The sequence below is a fragment of the Trematomus bernacchii genome, unplaced genomic scaffold, assembly GCF_902827165.1.
Source record: "Trematomus bernacchii unplaced genomic scaffold, fTreBer1.1, whole genome shotgun sequence".
In the NCBI taxonomy this organism is placed as follows: Eukaryota; Metazoa; Chordata; class Actinopteri; order Perciformes; family Nototheniidae; genus Trematomus; species Trematomus bernacchii.
In genome coordinates this window covers 2,706,311-2,729,339 of record NW_022987973.1, presented here as the reverse complement: position 1 = coordinate 2,729,339, position 23,029 = coordinate 2,706,311, and the positions used below count along the sequence as shown (strand labels likewise).

General features: G+C 40.0%; 1 protein-coding gene across 3 annotated transcripts in view; it reads left to right on the top strand.

Moving 5' to 3' along the window:
- LOC117471186 (MAM domain-containing glycosylphosphatidylinositol anchor protein 1) overlaps positions 1-23,029 on the top strand; it is a 167,935-nt gene that overhangs the window by 103,980 nt on the left and 40,926 nt on the right. For all 3 annotated transcript variants that reach the window (XM_034116023.1, XM_034116022.1, XM_034116024.1), the window contains 5 exons: positions 6,748-7,005; positions 10,316-10,645; positions 11,508-11,807; positions 17,167-17,433; positions 17,604-17,752. In XM_034116023.1, the coding sequence (XP_033971914.1) occupies positions 6,748-7,005; positions 10,316-10,645; positions 11,508-11,807; positions 17,167-17,433; positions 17,604-17,752 (1,304 nt within the window). The remainder of the gene's footprint in view (positions 1-6,747; positions 7,006-10,315; positions 10,646-11,507; positions 11,808-17,166; positions 17,434-17,603; positions 17,753-23,029) is intronic.

Genomic DNA, 23,029 nt, shown 5'->3' with positions numbered 1-23,029 from the left:
GTAACCAGAAGGGGCTTCAAGAATCTCAGAATTTCAGTTCATTGCCCTCAGTATTTTACCTTTCTAGTTTCACTTAAAGAGTTAAACATGCCCTGCATTCTACAAATGTTTGAAACCAATTGCAATATTTGAATTGGCAATATTCTTGCCACAATTTGCATATTCAAACAATTTCCTAATGAACTTCAGAGCCTGGCTAATGATACAGTAGATATATCAACCTGACATTTTTTTGTTTCCATGCAGACAATTCTACATTGCATTTACAATTCTGATCAATAACTGTTGGGTAATTTGTATTTGTGTTCCTGTAAATGCATATGCTCGCAGGTGTCCAATTCCTTTCCTCCTGTGGTGTTCATTTTCATCTACAGTAATTGCTTGCAAGCCCTTTACAGACAGCTGATGTTCACATACTTTCATCAATATCCATTCACTGTGGATGTAAATGCTCATGGCTCAGTTTTCTAGACAGTGAAGAGCAAAGACTACACACACACACACACACACACACACACACACACACACACACACACACACACACACACACACACACACACACACACACACACACACACACACACACACTCACTCACTCACTCACTCACTCACTCACTCACTCACTCACTCACTCACTCACTCACTCATACACATGCACTCAGCTATACACCGTTATTAATTTAGTTTTTTTCATCAATTTTCTCTTAGTCTTCTGTCTTAAACATGTTTTTTGTTGACATTTACATTTAAAAATAGCTCACATTTTCTGTTGTTTTTTGTGATTGTCTTGGTTTTATTTTATGATGCCTCAAAGCAGTGTCCTCATTTTTTATTGCATATTATATCATTCCTAAATACATATAATACCTCAAAGTCAGAGTAAAGTGTTGGCATATTGCATTGGATTCAAAATACATACATCTCCCCACCATGCCTCAGGGTATCATGACTGCATAGAGGTAATAACCACCAATGCTCCATTTTCAAAAATAAAAACCTGAATCATTTTCTTGTGTTGGCACCAGAATCTTTTTGGTTGCTTTCAACAATCCTGCTGCCTCAGCTTATTTAGGAGTGACTTAAAGTTCCATGTAATGTTCATTTGTATGAAATACACACATACAGTACAGCTACTATCAGCACACACCTCTATCCAAACCAACATTTTTATTTCCAGTTGATTTCCCCCAATAACCCGACTTTACCTTAATCTGAAATCAGTGAGCATGAGAGGAAGCAAGTCATCCAGAGTGCAGTGAACAAAAAACGCAAAAAGAATGAGAAGCAGGTTTATAGACAGGGGGAGGTAAAAAGGCTGATATTCAAGATACAGAGGTGACAAACTGACTGCAAGGAAAGGGAAGAGGGGGAGTGAGGGGAGTGTGAATGTGGAAGAGAGAGGCATTTGTTACCTGGTTGTAAACCGCTGTGCTGCACATCAATCCCATTACTTTGGGAAGAGCGCTGGCTGATCCCACCGTTACCATCACCCACACATCCCCTGGAAATTGAAGCTATAATTTTTCAAATCCTCAGCGCCCCCCCCCCCACCGCCTTCTTGCTTCACATATAGCGATCTTTCTTTTATTTTGTCTTCATCCCAGATTTTGTCAAACTGCCTTTCTGCCCTTAGAATTTCAATTTGTTTATTCATGTATTAATTTGTAGCGTTTGTTCATACTGTTTGCCTTATAAATCACCTATAGCTCATTTAGAATCCAATTAACCTGACTTGCAAATGTTTTAAATTCATGTAGAACACCAGGGCCCTCAGAGGAAAACCACATGAGCTGCATGCATACACTCGTTGATTAATGGACCTCAAAATGCGGGTATAATCAATTATGACAACATACAGGGCTTCAATATATTCCCAAACGCCCTGATACTCTATTTTATTCAACCTGTATTTAACGAACAGCTACACCGTTTCCATGGAGGTTTGTTGAATACTTAGAAAGCTCTTCAGACCTACGGGGGTTTACTCTCATAGCGTTCTAATTTGATACAATGAAGGTGGACAGTGCTATTTATGCGCTGATGGCAGTTGTTACACAAGAGAAGTGTCTTGTCAGCTTGAGAGCCGTCACTAGTGAGGTTAGCTAAAGAGCTGTCCCATTAGTGAGAGTATTTGCATGAATAATTGTTGTCACCCATGTAAATGAGTAGAAGGGTGTCTGGGTGTATGTTGGAGAATAAGCGTCTGTAAACTAGTTGTTGAGCCTCTCTGTACCTCTTTCATTATGGCGATTGCAATCTGTTAAAAAAGGAGATTAGTTGAAGGGATGAACTGACCAAAGTCTATTAGAGGAATGAACTGCTTCCTGTACTCTGTGGGGTCGCTCCCTCACTGAGGATTAACTCTCTCTCAGGTCGATTAAAGCTTGGAGTCTCCTCTTTGGGTCTTCCAGAGTCATTTAAAAGAACACAAGTACACTTCTTCAAATTGCTCGAATATAAATATGTATATGTTATGTACAACAATTCAATGTGATTCATGGTAAACAGATGTTTTGTAAAAAGAAAGGAAACACGTTTTAATAAGTGTACACACGTCCATGCTTACATAATGTATGACTAACTAAATAAATTGCTCAAGGGAACGTAATGGTAAAAGAAATGTCATTAATATTGTATCGTCCGAGTAATAGCTTAATATTGACTTACAAACAATTGGCTTCTAATACATGTAAACATATTTAATCGAGTATTAGTAATTGGATCATTTATTAAAAAAGAGTGTGTTTTGATAGACATTTACTTTATACGACGATGTGATCACGATAGATTCTGCATGGATAATCATGCATAGACCCACAAGAGTGAATACAAATATGGAAAGAGACACTGAAAGACATTGAATATGCTCTTTTGCACATATTCAAACTAATAAAATACACATTGAAATATAACATCAAATGCAAATGCAATCACATCTTGTTCTTTTTAATTCAGGATTGTCAAACTGAAATTGGCAGTTGGCTTCTGAAAAAAAGTAGTTAGAAAATGTATCTTTGACCGTCTTAGCCCTGTTTTCAAGAAGGATCAGCAACTGACCTTTGAACTTCCTCCTAATCTGCTGACTGCAGAGGTGCTCAAATAAGTGCCTCAAATGTGTAAGGAAACACAAAGTGTCCCTGCTATGATAAAAAAGCTTAATCCGAATATATACTGTACAGTTAGCCCTGTTTCAATGTTTTATTAAGAACATACAATGGATAGATAAAGCTCTTTTTTCAAAAAACACACACAAAGCATTACACACTAGTGATTCATTAACCAGGCAAGCATAAGCAAAGATAATATTTGCTATATTACAAATATGTATTATACTACTTTACTCTCTTCACTCTCATAAACAAGTCTCAATGGAATAAGCAAATGCAAATGAACATCAAAAGGAGAGATTATAAGAACATTTTAAAGAAAGATAACAATGATAATCGTTTCACCTCTGATAACTGTAAGCAGGTTCAAGACTCAAAGGCTCATTAAACATTATCCCTACAACTGAAAACTTGCTTTATGAATAGGTACAGGATTATCACAAGACATGGTATATGGAAGTGCACAATACTGTATCCTCAAGGCCCTTTATTGTCCCAGGCACCCTATCGAAAGTATTGAAAAATGGTAGAAAGAGGTAACCGCCTTCACATTTTGCAGCAGATCATTTTTTACTCAGGTTGCACTTGGCTCACCTGGCTCTGACTCTGAGGTTGGATTTGTTTATTTTCTACCAGCGTCTAAACCTATTAGAGAATGTAAGCCTCTTTCAGCTTTCTTCATCCGCTGAATTGGAATGAATTCACAGTCGCAAATAAAGAAGGTGTTGGTAGCTCGAGCTCTTTACTGTGTGTGTGTGTGTGTGTGTGTGTGTGTGTGTGTGTGTGTGTGTGTGTGTGTGTGTGTGTGTGTGTGTGTGTGTGTGTGTGTGTGTGTGTGTGTGTGTGTGTGTGTGTGTGTGTGTGTGTGTGTGTGTGTGTGTGTGTGTGTGTGTGTGTGTGTGTGTGTTTGTGTGTATTGGTGTTTCCTTTAAATTAATATACAAATAATTTGGAAAATGTGCTCCACAAGCTCAGTAGCCAAGTATGAAATTACCCTGAGCGTGTCTCAACGGAGCAATGCTTCTTTATGCCTCCATATGCTAAACAATATATGGTTATTATACAACGTGTTGCGTGATGTCTTACAGAGCTCCTACAGGAAAACCGACATTATTATCCTGTCGACATGGCAGTGTAATAGGGAGTATGTACATTAATCATAGAGGCAGGTTGACAAACTTCATTTAAAACAGAATACAATTACCTTGTTTTTGCGTCTTTTATGCTGCTACAAATTCCTTACATAAGATGGCAGAGCTAACACACAGACAGGATTTCGCACCACAGAGCTCAACAGTACCAGCACAGATTAGTAACTCGTGGCCAGTGAAGCAGCTCTGGTTGAAAAACTGACGTTTGACTGCTTTGCCCCAGGGTGGTTTTTACTGCAGTTGATGAGAGAGGAGGAGAGTTCAAATATTACTCCAACAAAAACGTTTTGTAGACACTTGAGGGATTTAAACAGGTGACATTTTGGTCACTGCTCTCACCCCACTGACACCCCGTGATATCCAGAAGAACTATTACAAGATGCTGCAGGTAGCATTGCACCTATATGTGATGTAGAGGGTTTCAATGGCTCAGTTTGATGGTTAATATACAAGTTTATTTTATACTAATATATGCAATATTAAGCGCCCTGTTTAACAAACAGATGCTTAACCACAAAACCCAATTTGTTGGAATTATTATGGGTTTAACAAAAACCACAATTCCCAGCTGTCGCTTGCTAGAGGTAGTTTTATTTTGTAGCTGGCACTAAAGTAGCTTAATACCATCAAGAAAAATATAAAGTATTTTTTTTTAAAAGCATTGCAATTGATTTAAATGCAGTAACTGTACAGTAGTATTTGGTTTCTTTGGGTTTGTCTTTCACAAGTTCACATTTTCCTTTGATTTTAAGTACAAAAACAATTGTAACACTAAGGCGAGCACATTTGTGAGAACAGATGAATTGCAGATGGTTATTTTTATCCTGATTACTTTGCATGTGTGCTAAGGGCAAAATTCTACATTATATGACCATATGACTGATTTGGTACTCTGAAATACATTATATCTAATTGCTACACTTAACTGATAGAGCTATTATATAAGATGAATTATGCAGATAATATTTACATACATGCTTCCATACAGTATCTGCACTATTAACACAATGTTTCCTGGTTTAAGTCAAACTAAACGCTTAAAACTGCAACAGTGTTTTTTGGAGTAACTCCACTCTTATAGTGTGAAAGCAATGCACGTATATCAGGGGATTTCTGGGTTTACAGACTGAGAGAAAGCTGTTTTAAGAGTACTCAACTAAGTAATCTCTTTAAATGTTTTAAATGTGACTGTTAATGCCCTTTATTTATCAAGGTGTGTGTGTGAATGTTTGTTTTTCTGTTCTCTCTCTCTCTCTCTCTCTCTCTCTCTCTTTCTCTCTCTCTCCCTCCAAAACACCTTTTAGAAGATTAATATTTTCTTCCTTTTGGCCCTTTCCCCCCTTTCCTGCTCCAGTCCTGTCTTTAATGGCCTCCTTCCTTGCGTTCATAGTGTTTGTGGCCCTCGCTCCCACTGCTCTGCCCTTTTTTGTATTTGAAACTGCTTGGGTCCAATCGATCTTTGTCTGGCAACAGGATTTCTTCCACCTCTGTAGTTGCATTTTGGGTCATCCTGTACTTTTCCTGTTAGGGCAGTCATAGGAAATGACACGGTAGCTTTGGGAAGATAAGGGGCATGAGAAAGCAGGGGGACAAGCCATGAATTACCTTCAAATGTACTGATTAGTGTGTAATGAGACACACAATAACACTTACACTGCATTACATTTGCAGTCAGAACAAATTACAAAACGTAACATTAGAGAACATGAACAGCTTTTGTTTGCTTATTTTTATGAAGGTCAGGTTTTGCTTGTGTTTCTTTAGATTCTTAAATCAAGCAAGGGTTGAGTTTGATACATCCAGAGGTGTGAAAAGTAATCAGATCTTGTACTTGAGCAAAAGTAGAAGTACCAGAGTGTAGGAATACTTTGTTACATGTAAAAGTACAAAAGTATTTTCATCAAAATATACTTAAATTACTCATTATGCAGTTTGGCCCATTTCAAGTAACTAAACGTATCAAATAAAAAAATGTGGAGTTAAAGTACACAATTTACCCCTGAATTGTAGTGGAGTAGAAGTACAAAGTAGCATACAATGTAAATACTCAAGTACAAGTATCTCAATACTTGGGTAAATGAACTTAGTTACATCCCACCTCTGGATACATGTATATTCACTTTATAGTAAACAAGACAACTGGTAGGCCTATTGGTAGAGCAGAACCTAATATTGAAGGAATTCGTTTTTCTGTGCATTATATTATACTCACACACCCACACTGACAAATACTCCCTTTTTCACTTTTAAATAATGTCATCACTACATGCAAAATCCTGTAACCATCCTGCAATCCCACTGAGAAACCTTCCTTCATCTTGTGCAGAAACAGAGGTAACTGTAGGTGTCAGCATGACAGCGGCAGTAATAACCACCAATCTTGTACACGAGTTGCGAAGCTCAAGAAAAACAACTATTGCACAAAACCACAGAGGAAATGTTTTGAGCCTCATGTAATCCTTTTTTCTCTCCTGTGTTTTCCCTCTCAGCTCCCCCAATGATCCGGCTGTCAGTGAACGACACGGTGGTGGTGGACCCCGGGCAGGATGTGCTCCTAACCTGTGAGGTGACGGCAGGTTTCCCCCTCCCCACCCTGAGGTGGTCGCCCCTTCCCCTCAGCGCACAAGTTCGAGGGCCAACGCTCAATCTGCGGGCGGTCACACCGACCGACGCTGGTTTCTACAACTGTACGGCTTACAACAACGTGGGCAACCAGGCCCGCAAGAACGTCAATCTGGTTGTCAGGAGTGAGTAATGTGTGTGTGGTGTGTGTGTGTGTGGTGTGTGTGTGTGTGTGGTGTGTGTGTGTGTGTGTGTGTGTGTGTGTGTGTGTGTGGTGTGTGTGTGTGTGTGTGTGTGTGTGTGTGTGTGTGTGTGTGTGTGTGTGTGTGTGTGTGTGTGTGTGTGTGTGTGTGTGTGTGTGTGTGTGTGTGTGTGTGTGTGTGTGTGTGTGTGTGTGTGTGTGTGTGTGTGTGTGTGTGTGTCCCCAGGTGATAGAGGAACAGAAGGTACCAGATCTGTTGTTTATGGGAGTGTTTAGAGGGTTGATGGTTTGTTTGTGCATATTTCTGTTGGAATGCCGATTTGTGTACAACGTTCTGGGTCCTAACTTGGCATACTTCATGCTGTGTTCATCCAGCAAATGTTAAGGTTGGTAAGGTTTACAATATTTGAAACTAGAAATAATACTTGCTTTCCTTTGTATTTTTAGTTGTGACTTGTATTACAAATACACACATGATAAATATTTTAGTATTCTCAAAGAAATTGTATTAAACACATATTTTTATAATTCTCCTCACTTTAGTCCATACAGAGTATTTAAAGATTAAATAATTTCCCTTACAGAAAATGAAAAGAGCCATCTGTCCAGTCATTACTACTAGCTTTATTCATCAACTTTAATGTGTGAATGCGGCACATATTCATTTTTGCGTGTACAGAATGTGTGTGTGTGTGGTGTGTGACACGCGCGCGGTTGATCCATCATTAAAGAGAGCTGATGTGAATCTTGTCAGAATAGGCGGGTTAAGTATCGCTCTTTTTCTAATTCCCCTGCCATTAAAACAGAAGCTTTCCATTTTCCCTCCCCTCTGGCTATTTTTAGTCCCTTTTAATCATCTTTATTCACTCCAATTAGTTAGACTGGAGTGGAAGCAATTAGCGACAGTCTCTTCTGTTAGTTAACACTGTAGAGAACGTATGCTGGATGGGTTTCTCTTGTTAGCTTAATGGGCCTGAACGCATCGTCACACCAGCACAGGTGGTAAGACGGCGAATGAGACACACACACACACACACACACACACACACACACACACACACACACACACACACACACACACACACACACACACACACACACACACACACACACACACACACACACACACACACACACACACAAACACACACACACACACACACACACACACTCGTGTTTAATGAGTGCATACAAATCTGCAGGTAGGAATGCGACATAGTTGCAAATGCATATACAACATTGTATCCACACTAACCAGGTGAAGCTGCAGCATCATCTTAAACATATGGTCACTGCTTCATATCCATATCTCCACCCAAGCATCTTGTTAACAAGCTCGAAAGGAGTTTAAATCAAGCCCTCCTCTCCTCCTCGCCGCCTGTCTCTCCCTTAGTGGGGATACAGAGAGCTGTTTTGTATTCAACATGGAAATCTGTTGGGGAAACGCAGCCTTTGAAACTGAAAATGAAATGTGACAGTGTGAGAGTTACTCTTTGTCCTTGATTTTGTTCCCCACCCCTCCTCCTCTCCTCCTGTTATTGTATTCTGTTTCTGGCTCCTTTTGTCTCTCCCTCCTTCACAATTTGTTTTTTTCCTCTCTTTCTTTCTCTCTTTCGTCTTCAATTTCCTTTTCCCTTTGGTTTTCTTTTGCCAGGCTGCCCCCTCCTAATGCCTTTCATGCTTGTCACAAACTCATCTTCTGTTCTGTATTAGGCAGAACCCCCTCCTACGTCCATCCTTTTTTCTTTTAATTGCTTTTTTACTCTCATTATCTCTCAATAACCATTCTGTCAAAACTAAGTTCACTATCTTGTCAAATCAAAAGGTTGTTTATATTCAACAAACTTAAAAAACTGTATTGCCGTTAAAAAAATATGTCTAGCAAATGTTGAAATAAAAAAAGGCAATGGAGAGATTAATAACCATATACATACTGTATAATAATCATGGAGTACAAGGACACATATGTTTTATCAACGCCACGCCCCCTTCGTAGTTGCTCCAAGACTGGCCTAACTAGTAAACAAACTAACCAACCAACCAACTAACTCGCTCACTCACGCTATTTTAAAAGCACACCACCCTCTGAGTTTGGACTACCTGGCTACCATCTGGTAGCTTTAATTCTACATAATGCTGCAATAAGTTATTGCCTAAGTTCTGTATTTAAGTGGCAAAAGGTATGTGTGTGTGTTCAATTAAACATCCCTTGTAGAATCGGCTAAATGTGAATTAGTTCCATGAGGTGCTTCATGTTAACACTAGAACCGCCAGAGATTTTTTATAACCTAAAACCGCCACCTGGGTCAAATTGACCCGCTATTAGAATGCATTGATTTCAAGGTAAAATGTTCTTTTATTGAACAGAGAGTTTTGATCGCACAGGGATGAAACGTATACCAATATAATCTGTGGACTCTCAGGGCTCGACATTATAAATGGCCCGCTGGGCCGGAAGCATTATTTAGACACCGCGGCCAGCATAACGTACTTTCAACTCGCCCCACAGCTGTTTGCTGCGGAGCGCAGTGCGAGCAGTCTCCCGTGAGCGGGAGCACACTCCTTCACTACAGACTGTCTCTATCTCTCTCTCTCTCCTCTCTCTCTCTCTCCCCTCTCTCTCTCTCTCTCTCTCTCTCCTCTCTCTCTCCTCTCTCTCTCTCTCCTCTCTCTCTCTCTCTCTCTCTCTCTCTATCTATAACTATCTATCAATATATCTATCCATCTATCTCTCTCTCTCTCAATCTATCTCTCAATCTATAAGGAGGAACCGCAGTAGACAAAAGGCGTTGCTATAGCAACACGTCATGTTTATATGAAAAGGGGTGGGGTCAATATGACCCGCTTGGCGGAAATAGGTATAAATGGCAATTTTTTGGGTGATTTCTTCAATCTGACTTCATATTGACAATTTTTAACAACAGAGGGTGGTACATAACACACTTTCAGGAAAAGTCACGAACTGGGAGACTTTAATATTTTATTGAAAAAAAGTTACATCAAATATAAAACAGCTCGGGGTCAAATTGACCCCGTTGGCGCTTCTAGTGTTAAAGATACCTTTTAGACAAAGTGAAAGATTATAGAGATTAAGTGCAAGTATGTAAGGAGTAGGAAAATATCCTTTAACTATCTTCATATTCATTCCTTCAATTTGGTCTTCTCCCTGGTATTTCTTTCTTGAAATAGTCCCTTCTGCAGGGATGTTCTCCAAGTCTGCAGCACAGACAGCCTGACACTGTACCCCCTATTTAACTGGTTCTTCTCTCTGCTTCTTCACCCCACACACACAGCAATGAGTAACCTGACCTTCCAGATAACACCAGACTCCAACAAGGACAGCGAGACCATCCAGATGGGTCGGGACCTCAAGCTGTCGTGCCATGTTGATGCCACCCCACAGGACAAGGTCAACTACACCTGGTACAAGAACGGTGCACCTGTTTTCAACTCGGATAGCCTGATCTTGTTGCGCAGTGACCCAGACATGGCACCCGGCACCAGTAGCTTGGAGATTGTTGACATGAAGTTCAGAGACTTGGCTACCTACAGCTGTGTGGCGAACTTCCCCGGCAGCAGGGTGCCAGAGCTGCGTGTGGATGTCAACATCTCTCAGAACAGTGGTGAGGTTTTCCGTTCATTTTTCATGTTTTATCGCTGTCAGACCGGGACAAACTTCCATTACTGTCTCTCTGTCAGTTAAAGTGCTCCAAAAATCCTTTGATTAGTCAGATGGTGATGGTTCGAGGCATGTTTTTGACATTTTTGGCTAGGATTTTTGTTTTTAAGCTGACTGCATCCAGATCTGAACACACAGTCACTGTCAAGTTGTTTTAGGGCTTTGTGTAACTGTGGGTTTGTGTGCTTTATTTGTGGTTAATTATAATGTGCGCACTTAATTACTGAGCAGTTATCTTTTTTTACTGTTCCTGTGTTGCTTTAAACTGTGATTGTCCAATAAAATTAGCGTGGTCAATTTCAGTTTATTTCATTTATTTGTATTCCCCATCTGTCTCTGTTTTACAGTCTCTCTGTTCACACCATCTGTCATTGTTAAGTCATGTCCTATCTAGAGTTATTAAACATTAACATATAGCCCTTTTTTACAGTCAATTGTTGTTTGTGAAATTGAATTATTCTTATCTATACTTTTACTTATTCATTTATTTTAACAGGGACAGTGCACATTAATCAACATTTGTGTAAATGTGCCAGAGTTAGCCAAGAGGCTATTTTTCATCTGTAGTCCCTGGACAGATTACACCTTTTTTACTAGACTAACAAACTACAATAAATAAGAATATCCTTTGGCTTTTTTGTAATGCAAATTGTATGAAGATTGTTTTCCTTTATTGCAGCAGTTTGTGTAATTGTAAAAAAAAAGTCAATTACATAATTGATGGTTCTTTCTGTTTATGTCGAGAGTGTATTTACACTTTTCTCTCTATTATTTTCTTTCTAACCCTGCCCTTTCCTTCCCTGCAGTCTCTCCTCCAGTGTTGGCTCTTCCACCAGGAGGTCAGGTGGTGAACGTTCGGGAGGGAGGTAACATCGACCTGGTGTGCTTGGTGGTAGAAGGTAAACCCCGTCCACCTATACTGTGGTCACGGATGGAAAAAGACCTGCTAATGTCGTCAGGGGCAACCACGATGGAGACACTTGATGGCCGCTTGATGCTAAGAAATGTGAGCCGGGACATGATGGGGGCGTACCGCTGCCAGACTGCTCCGTACAACGGCCTTAACATCAAACGCAGGGAGGCACAGGTCCAACTCAATGTGCAGTGTAAGTGTGCATCAGATAATAACAACTCAAACTACAACAACATACAACACTGCTGTGGACGTCAAGCAGCAGAAGGACAGGGTCACTTGCATGTGTGTTCAATGTAAATACATCTAGATTGGTTAGAGCTGCTTTTAAATACTGTTCCTGCTGCATTTAGTCTACTATTAAGATAAGACAGGATAATATAACACTTGATGATGATCCCATAGGTATCGTTAATTAGTAATATTAGAAGTCATTTGAGCTAAACTTAGGAAATATAAAATATGCAGTAGCAATGTGTAAAATAAGTAATACATTGTAAAGAGGTACACTATGGTAATAGTTCCAATGGAAGTGTTTTCAATCAGGATATTTCTTTATGAAAATAATAGTTTAAAGGCTCTAACAGACAGAATTCAAACTAAGTTATTCCTAATGGTACCTTTTGCATAGGCCTCTATTCACCTTAAAACAATTTCTTTGTTGTTATGGTAATATCAGAGATCCCTTAAAACACTTTTATTTTTGCTCCACACTCAATAGTGGCATAATCGTCACAATTTCCTCAAAGCCCTAAAGACAGATACAAAAAAATGTATGGTAATGTAAAGAGTGCAAAAAGAAAATGAGGACACACCTCGATGGTTTTAAGGCTGTTTTCCCTTCCACTTCGTGAACACTCCAGTTGGGACTGTCATTATAAATCTCCCGGAGGATGGGCTTTGAGTAAGGAATGAGAGCTGTCTTGCTAAAAGAACACACAATTGTAATGCCGTCTCCCTTCCCAAAAGGTTACCCACTTAATCTTACTCTTACAATGTTTGGATTGTAATGGCGCTAGTGACTGTGGAGAGCTTCACGGGACACATTTGATTTAAATGTTTCTATCAAAACAATGTGCACATACTCTAGGTAAAATCACTTGGCACCCACATCAGCATGTACATCTCCTGCTGTTACTGACTTTGAGCACTTTCCAACTTATAGCTTTGGTATAACTGAAAAACTTGTATTTTACAGAAACTAACTGTGTTCTTCTTCCAGAAAAACAGAATAGCAGTAGGTTACAATTACATTATTTGCCTCATCTAGGTATAAACTAGTACTGGATGTTCTTTATTAAGCATCTCGTAACCAGTATGTAAAATCAAACATTGCAGAAATAATCCTCAGAGAGGGTTGGTTGAGGCTGACCTTCTTAGTTGCACCACCCTATTATACTGAATAAACACGGACACACACATGTAAGTAAGTTGTATCAAACATTTATTAGTTGAAAATACATTTTATTTGTATAGCACACTTTAAAAACAACGTCATCTCAAGGTGCTTCACAATTGAATTATTAAAAGTTATCTAAGAAACATATTTAATAAAAACATTTGAAAATGAAATACATACAAAACTAGGGAGTTGAATTTAAAAACAAATATATAGATTGGAACCTGCTGTGTGGCACAGCAGTGTATTATTCCATTGGTAAGTGCTCGGTTTTATTCAATAAATGTATGTTAACAGGACTCAAGTACTCAATTCAACCCTTTCAGCACCCTCCTCGTGTGCACAAGGTCAGGCCTTTTAGGCTGCAATTAATTAAAGTGATACAATGTACAAGATATAACAATTACACAAGGATACAAAAAGAAAGAGCAGTACATCTACAACTTAACTAATGACTCAAAAGGAGAGGGAAATGAAAGGCTAAGGACTGTATGCATTAAGGAACTGGAGGTATGAAACGTGTCCTTTTTCAACCAACGTGCTGATAAACTCAGAAATTTAACATTTATTATGTCTGAATAATCTTAACAAAAGTTAATCTATATGGATAATATTGTCAATGTATCTGGATATATTAAGACTGTGTATAAAATCCTGTACATGTTTTTGTATATTATATTTATCTATATTTGAATTATATATAATTCAATTATATATATTTAAATTATATATATTATATATTTTAGAATCTTGAATCTTGGTCACATGTGTAAGGGGTCAGAGTCATTGCTGCTATAGCTGCATTTGTTAAGTTGCCAAACAACCAGAAGAACCAATAGCCACTAGACAGTACATGTATGTTTTAATTTAATGTTAAGACTATTTATTTTACTGAAGATCACAAACAACTTTGTGTTTGCCTGAGAGTACACGGCCTGTTCTTGGACCAATTTCCCACTCTGAAATTCTTGATGAAAACTCCCCCAAAATCACATCTCCCCTTTTCTACTGTCTCCTCTCCTCTCCTCTCCTCTCCTCTCCTCTCCTCTCCTCTCCTCTCCTCAACTCTCCTCTCCTCGTATCTCCTCTCCTCGTATCTCCGAAATTCTTGATGAAAACTTCCCCAAAATCACATCTCGCCTTTTCTACTGTCTCCTCTCCTCTCCTCTCCTCTCCTCTCCTCTCCTCTCCTCTCCTCTCCTCTCCTCTCCTCTCTTCTCCTCTCCTCTCTCCTCTCCTCTCCTCTCCTCTTCAAGAAGGATTTACGGGGCTTGCCAATGCAGGCGGGGCGGAAGGGCAACACTATGCTCTGCTGTCCTCACTGGCCAAGTCTGATTAATGGACCAGGTGGCCACCCCACTCTGGACGGAGAAGGAAACAGAGAGATGAGACAGATACATGAGCAGGACAGATGAAAAGAGAGAGAAACAGTGTTTAGAGATAGCTTGAAACAGGGATAGGGATGGCAAGAAGTTACAAAATGTGTGATTAGTAGGTTAGAAAGATGGAAAAAGAGAGAAACAGATTGGCGATGTTAAAAGTGTTTAGCTAAGGCCAACAAAAGTGTGTAAAAACAAATCTTTTCACTCTTCCTCTCCCACTGCCCCTCTTTACACCCCACCACTATTTTACTATATTTTGTATTTCATCAGGTTTGTTTTACCTCCTTCCATTAACCACGCGATGGTGAGATAAGATATATGTAATGGATGCATGCTCTAATTTGTATGGCAGATATAATTAGGAGGATACGCAGATTCTTGCCACTGTAGCCACTCCCACTTCCTCTTCTCTCCTGGTATCCCTTCTTTCTTTGCCCACTTTACCTCCAAGAAAAGTGGCTGTTCTTCCTCATTGCCATTCCCATCATCATCAATCAGCTAACTGCTGGCCATGAGAGAACACCTCTCTCTGTCTTGTCATTCCCTTTCTGCATCCTGCATTCTCCCATCCCCTCCCAACCTCCCATACTCAATCATCGACTTCTCTCACTTTCACACTGCACTTTCCCTATCATTTGTCTTCCTCATTGTCCTCTTCTTCAAGACCTGCTTCTCTCTACATTCGTCCCAACTCCTCCCTCTCTCAGTCTCATGTAAATTGATTTTTTTCTCTGTGTACTGTAAATGTTTTGCTTGGTCAGTGTTGCATTCCCAGATGGAATCCATTCTGCATTCGATAAGACAGATAGTGAAGGTGTGCTCACATAGATTATGGTCTTCTGATGATGAGAAATATTGCAGTGTGGTGTAGTGAGTCCCCGATGAGTAGCAAACAAATGAGAACAAATGCTCAAGAGAATTTGAAAAGTTGTATTTGAAAATAAACAAGCTTCACAACTTAAAAAGTGAGACATAATGCTGAGGAACTTAAATAATTGTTGAATTTAATATTTAAGGTCATGTAAGGGGTTTGTAATAACTTGCCTCCCAATTCTTCTGGGGAACGAATGATTTATAAACTGCTCACAAACCAGCTCACAACACCCCCCCCCCCCGCGCCTTTATATCACCATCGCTCCACGGTTTGCCTGCTTTTCCTTACCCTTGCCACCTGTTTTCAAAGTCAGCCATCAGTATGCATATGTGTGTCTATAAGCAGGAGTCGGGTATGTGACCATACACTAATCAGTCTATAGGATTGCATTGACCTTTGACCTCCCACTCACTCCTCTGCTGCATCACTTGTTTCTGTTGTAGCTGCAGGAAGTATAAGCAACACATTCATTTCACACACAATTTATATTCTCATTAAAATAAAAAATATGTATGAAGCTGTATGTATGTTGCATCCTCATGTTGGAATGAACACAGCTGAGATATATTTGGTGGTTTTCCAGTCATGTTAGCATGCAGGTGCTTACTCATGGTTCTCTGACTGGAGTGCAAGCTCAGAATGGCAAACTGTGATTCTCAACAAGGATTTAGTTTGGCCATGCTATAGCAGAAAAAACAAAACCGTGAAAGGTTCACTATGAGAGATTTTATAAGCTTTGTGTTTGTGCTATGGTGTTACAATTTTTTTTTTTCTTTAAACCTTTTGAGAATGTGAAAACAGTATGAGAATCGATCAATTGAACTTTACTGGCATGATAAATCATATAATAATGTAATAATGATAATTATAAAAATCCAGCTACTGTAAGTCAGTGCAGTCTTCTCTCCTGCTCCTTACATTACCCCCCCCCCCCCCCCCCCCCCCTTTCTCTCCTCCTTACTCTAACTCATTCTCCGTCTATATTACAGGCATAACACAGATTAGACTTAATTACATATCTGTGTCTGATAAACTTGATTCATAAGAGACTCTAGTCATGCTGCTTCACCTCTCGGGGCCCTAACACCAGATCTCATCACTGTTAGTCCGGCAATACCGTCATTAGAACCTTATCTATTATCTACATGATTTGCCAGGGGTGAAAAGCTGTGATTTGTGGCAGAGTCATTTGGCTGTCTTGTGTCCGGGCTGACCCCAGGGCAACAACAGCTAGTCAGTCATTAACCGCAGAGCTACACATCCTGCTGACAGGTTAATTACAGCTGGTTAGGATAGCAGTGGTGTTGGGACTATGCCTTGTAGAAATGCCTGATCCCTTGTGGAAATAACAGTTGCTCTGTGTCAGATTATTTGTCAAAACTAATGTTTTCTAACGGTGTGAGGAATTCTACACTGCAGAGTGCAAACAGATAATTAGACATGGGTGATGGTGGTGTTCATGTACCTCGTTGCAGTGCATTTTGCGTTATCCAAATTTCGAGCTGAAATATCCTTTTCAAACTGTTCTTCTTCCGTTTATCTCCATCTCTCCTTTTATGATGGAAATAGATTTTAAAATGGAAAATGATTACTGATAATGGGTTTTACATGGATACACCCCAGCTGTCAATTACGTTATCAAACTGTCAATAGTAACTGTTTTTGCACACTTGTAAATCACTGTTACCACAAGAGGACCTAGACTCGAGCATACAGTCATTAATGTGAACGAAATAAATTAGGTTGATGGTTACAGTAGTTTGTGCTATTAGCTACGACAGACTGACATAGACATGAGACGATTTTGCAATGTCACATTTATTGCAGGCTGAAAAATCAACTTATAAATCAACAAACGTTGTAAGTAAACTGAAACTCGATTCTGTTGTCTCCTCAGATCCTCCCATACTGGACCCAGGCGACCCGGATGTGCGTTCAAGGAACTATCAGATGGTGACCCTGAGGTGTACGGTGATACGCTCATTCCCGACACGCCTTATAGACATCCGCTGGTTCCGTAATGGCGAAATAATCCGCATGCCCATGCCAGACACTAAGGAGAAGCCAGAGCTGAAGTTTAAGCTGGACCCCACCAACAACGGCTCGTATGAGTGTCGAGTCACCAATAGTGCAGGGACATCAACATGTGCATTTAATGTCTCTGGTAAGCAAATTACATGAGCCAACTGTGAACTGCTACACCTGAACATAATCAATGTATCTACTGGTAATCCATCTCTCCAACTCTTTCATGCTCAACATGGTGCATTTATCTGTTCTTTATGATTAATGTATCAATGATATGTTGTTCTATCTCCCTCCCTCATCTCACAGCACAACCCTACAATGCTGAGTTTTACTTCGACACACCCAACCCAGTGCGAATTCAAAAAGGAAACAACTATTCCTACAACCTGCAGTGGACACAGAGAGATCCTGAGGCCACGGATCGTATCATAGGTTACTGGATTAATGTTCGAAAGGTAAAGGAATACTGCACATATACATATAGGCAGGTGTGCACATAACTTTTTGAGTGAGTTACTCAGATGAGTACCAGGAGACAGCGTTTGGTACTCACCCCACATGAAGCGTGGTGTTAATAAGTGCAGTCTTCCTCACTGTCCTCCTCAGTGTCTCTTTCACTGTCCTCTATTTACACTTCTTGCATGCTAGATGATGAAGATGATGAAGATGCACCTCCCTGTCTCTTTGTAAGCCTCCAATTTGCTTTCTCCAAAACTTGTTGCCAAAACTGTGAAGTCCTTGCATTTCCTGAGGCCAAGTTGAAGGATCAAATACTAAGAAATTATCACATGACTTGAAGTCATATCTGATTTCAGAGGTGGGAAGTAACAAAGTACACTTATTCAAGTACTGTACTTAGGTACAATTTAAGATACTTGTAGTTTACTTGAGTATTTCTATTTTATGCTACTTTGTACTTCTACTCCACTACAGTTCAGAGGTAAATCATGTACTTTTCTTCCACTACATTTATTTAATACCTTTAGTTACTTTACAGATGTGGATGAATGATGTGAAAATATAATCAAGTGTTAAATCAGACTTTAGTTCCACCTGGAGTAAATCCACAAGCTACCTTGCAGTATACAAAGTCATTCAAACTAATTTTTAAACACTTTAATGATCAATAATTATAAAACATATCATATACATTATTATGAAATGGACCAATCTGCAAAATGACTACTTTTACTGTCGCTACTTTAACTAGATTTTGATGATAATACTTTTCTAATTTTACTTGAGTAACACTTCTTCCACCTCTGTCTGATTTCAAACTCTTCCATTAACAGCCTGAGTACGTTTGCAGCTGTGTGTTTTACTCCACTTTGTTGTAAATAAAACTGCAGCAGCTTGACCACAGAGCGTGAACGTTGTGATCAGCTGATTTTGCGCAGTTCTCCAGTGTGTGCGCGGGGCACAGAATGTGCACAGGGGAGTCTCCCACCGCAGCCAGTTGACGTAGTTTTGGTACAATTCTGTTGTACACACCGACGTTAACAGCAGCTCCGTCTGTGCACACGGCGACCAACTCTGTCGTCCAGTGATCTAAGCCTCTGCCTCCTGTGAAGCTTCACAGGTCCGTCGGTTATGTCCTGCGCGGCACGGCCAGCACCCAGTTCAATCAGTCATAGAAAGTCTGAAGATTTTAGCAGGGAGCGAAACGGCAAAGTGGCTGCTTAATGTCTTTGTTTTTTTTGGACATGTCTAATAATTTACTCCACTGAGTATTGACAAGAAACATGTGTAGGCGAAATATGTGTTTTGTTTTGATGACCTATCAGGTACGCAAAGGCGCGTTGTGACACAAGTGACGTTACGCATTTCAGATTGTTGCCGCGCATGCGTACCTGCGTACCAGTTATGTGCACCCCTGCATATAGGTATACATCCCACACTCCCATGCAAGCCTATGAAAGCACATGTACATACAGTACGCACAGCTAGCCAATACACATGCACACTCACATGTAGCACACATGTAGCAACTAGCTAACTTCTGGTTCAGCCCAAGGCAAACTTTGGTCACATGGTTTATGTATTAGGTTTGGTATCACCTTTACTGAACAGACTAACAACTTGTGTATGTCAAACACACAAACGCACAAGTCCTTGAAGAGGGGAGTGTGTATGCTAAGTAAACATGAGGCTTTATGAGCTTGGGCAGTGTCCGGCGTGTGTAGTCAATCAATGGAGACCTGAACTGAATTACAACAATGTCACAGCCCCTCCTCTCCTCTCCTCTCCTCTCCTCTCCTCTCCTCTCCTCTCCTCTAGCTTTATTTGTGACGGTCATTTTCTTTACAAGTTTTTACTTTAAAGTGGACCTATCATGCTATATTTGAATAATATATTGTAGGGCCATACCTATATAAGGTATATTTATATTTTTTCTTTTTCAAAATACCAAACAGATCATGCATTTTAGCCATGCCTCATTTCGCTCTATTTTGCTCTCCTCCACCCTGTCTTTGCATGCGCTGCAGCTGACCATGCCCCCCTGCAAAGGAGGGGGGTCATGTTACCATGCTGTTACCATGCCACGGCAACCTCTCATTCCCCTGATAGGTGGAGAGTTGGCCATATAGGCGGAGCTCCTCCGTCCTGACGTCAGAGAAATGTTCAAATCTGGATCAGTCTGTATCAGATCCGTTGCAGCCCCATTTTTAGAGATTTGGGTATGGAGGAAAATAGAGAGGGTTGTGTTTTCTGACACTTGGTGAGTTCCCTGGAACACCGGGGACACATATTCATGTATAAAAGACGTACTAAAGTGCATTTTGCATGATAGGTCCCCTTTAAAATAACCCATTTACTTCCATTAAACAGATTACTCTGATGCAATTCCTACCAATTGTTAAAAAGATGTTGTATAGAGTTCCGCTGTTTACAGAAATCTACCTGCAATAAGCACATCTTATAAGGCTTTCAATATATCAGAATGGATAGAAAAGGGAGCAGGGCCAAACATAACTTAATGTGCACCAAAGCAAAGAGAACAAAAAGATCAAATGGACATTGTTGTTTGCTCATCAAATTGGGCACATTATCAAAAAATAAATAAAGGTAGAAATATATTTGTTTCCATTCTTCGGTTCCTTCTTCTCCCCTCTCATATTTCTCCTCTCTTCTTGTTCCCCCTTGTCATGAGTAGCAATCTCCGGCAGCTCTCATCACTCAGTCCTATCAAATGCAGGCCCTAAAATGCCCCATTAAGGGGTTGCGCTTGATTTCCCAGAACTAAGGTTATGCCTAACCATCCTTTCAAACTTTTCACATACGTCCACATGACTTTGCTATCTCTGCAAGATTCTAATTTGGAGAGCCAGACAAAAACGTGTTCACGGTGTTGTAACCACCAACAAGACCAGACCAACGTCTCTCATTTCTCTAGTTGGTTTAAGAGAGCACTTGTTTTGTTTTCATATTTTATCTTTGCCTCAAATGATTGACTTTGAATTGATGTGACTTCCTTTTCACAGCCTGTGAGTGGTGTTTAATTAGTCTCGCAGTCACAAACTTGAATTTAGAATTACCTTACACTTAAATAACCTCTTACAACACATCACCTTAAATCAGCTTTTTTGCCTGTAAACAAAATAAATTCTCCCAGGGAGATATATCGTATAGATTTTATTTGTCACAGTTAACATATACATAGCTGTTCTATAAACAAATACATACTGTTTAGAAACTGACTGACTAATGCTACTAGTAATGACCGATATTATGGCTGATTATAAGGATTTGATCTTCCAGAAACTCAAATACTTTTCTTCTAACCCCAACCAAACCCCTCCTTTAAACCGTTATTGAAGCCCTCTGAGCGGGCCCCTGAACAAAGTGTGTAGCCTTTGTCCACAACAGGAGAGCAACCTCAGGCCACCCTCTTGTTTTGTTTCAAACATCTATTCATAGATTACTGGCCTTGAGTCAGAAGACAGGAAGGATAATAGTGAAGTATACACAACTAGCTGGGGGTAGGTGTGTGTGTGCATGTGTTTGTGTCTGACACTGAAATAGGGGAAATGCTGGGTCTGCCAGCTTGCTTTTGTGCGGATGAATGGCTAATTCCCCTCCTCCTTTAAGACTTGGCTGCTTACCTCATTAAGTAAGACTCTACAGGGAGACCGAAAATGAGCACTGGCCTATGCACATTTGATCGTATGCATCAGCTCTCTGAAATATCTCGCTCTACCTCTCTCTTGTTCCCTCTTCCTTTGTCCTCTGTCCATCGTCCAATATCTTTCACACACACACCATCTCTTCCAATGTTCTAATACTTCCTTTTCCTTTGCCATCCCTCAGTCTTCACGCTCCCACTTGTGCTCCTCTACCCTTTCAGTTTTCCCTGCTCAGATGTAGCAGACTAAATGGGATTTAATGTTGGTGAGCCGTGCATCTGAATTGCATTGATAAATAATTGCTGTGAGTCTTTATGCTGGCAGGGTTAACATAATGAGTAAGTGACAGTTTTGTACTTATTATATTTGGTTTAAATGTAATTTAATTTCAGGGTTTTCACCTGCATGTTTTTACGTGGGCAAGAGAGCGGCAAAAATGAGAAGGCAAAAAAAGCAAAAGCAGACGGTGAGATTGAGCGGGGAAGTGAATGAAGGGGTGCGAAAGAGAGAAATAAGATGCAAATGAAAGAAAAACAGCGAATCTCACTGGTCCTCTTGACTATTAAATAGAGTATGAGAACATTCAAATGTAATACCATCTCAATTTCACATCCCATCTATTTCTGCAACACTCTCCAGCTCATGCTCTTAACGCCCTGACACTCTATCTTTTTAGCACATATAAGATGATGTATGGGGTCCCAGAGGAGACATGAAGACACAGAGGGGAATTAAAGAGGACTCACATCAGTTCATGTAGAGCACTTCTCTTCACTGTGGGTCTGAGCACATGCCAATCATTTAGTGTGTCCATTTCGTTTTGCTCCTATGTAAGTGGTTGTGTTGTATAAATAGGGCTTTGTGAATAAATGTATGAATGATGGGCTAATGTATTCATTATCTGTTGGTACACCGTGTGTGTGTGTGTGTGTGTGTGTGTGTGTGTGTGTGTGTGTGTGTGTGTGTGTGTGTGTGTGTGTGTGTGTGTGTGTGTGTGTGTGTGTGTGTGTGTGTGTGTGTGTGTGTGTGTGTGTGTGTGTGTGTGTGTGTGTGTGTGTGTGTGTGTGTGTGTGTGTAATTACAGGTTTTTTCTCCATATACTCATTACCAGGCTGACAAATCATCATTTACACTTCTCAACTACGTTTGGTTTTCTCTGCGAAGGTTTTCCCTGTATGGGAATTAACAGAGTTAACAGGCCCGCCTGGTTTCATCAAGTTGTCCTAACAACCCTTTTCTACACCCCGACAGGTTCCTAAAGAGTAGCGTAATTAATGAGAGAAAATTAACATGTGATGATTTTACCTTTTTGCAACACAGGAGGAAGATTTGCTAAGCCGTAGCTAAAACTGTGTACTGGCGTAGGAGGCTGTCTGTCTTAAGAATCGCACCTTTTTAATGAATTGAGTGCATGTCTCATGCATATTCATGGAGAGGAGTATCATGTGAATATCATGCTGCTTTCAGATTAATTTAATTTAGTAGGGAATCTATCACATGAAGATACAAATGATGCTCTCAAAAGCAGCTACAGATTTGTTCACAATCACAACAGACGGAAAATGTATAAAATAAATATATGTTATGTCTGAGTCTGTTTTAAGATTC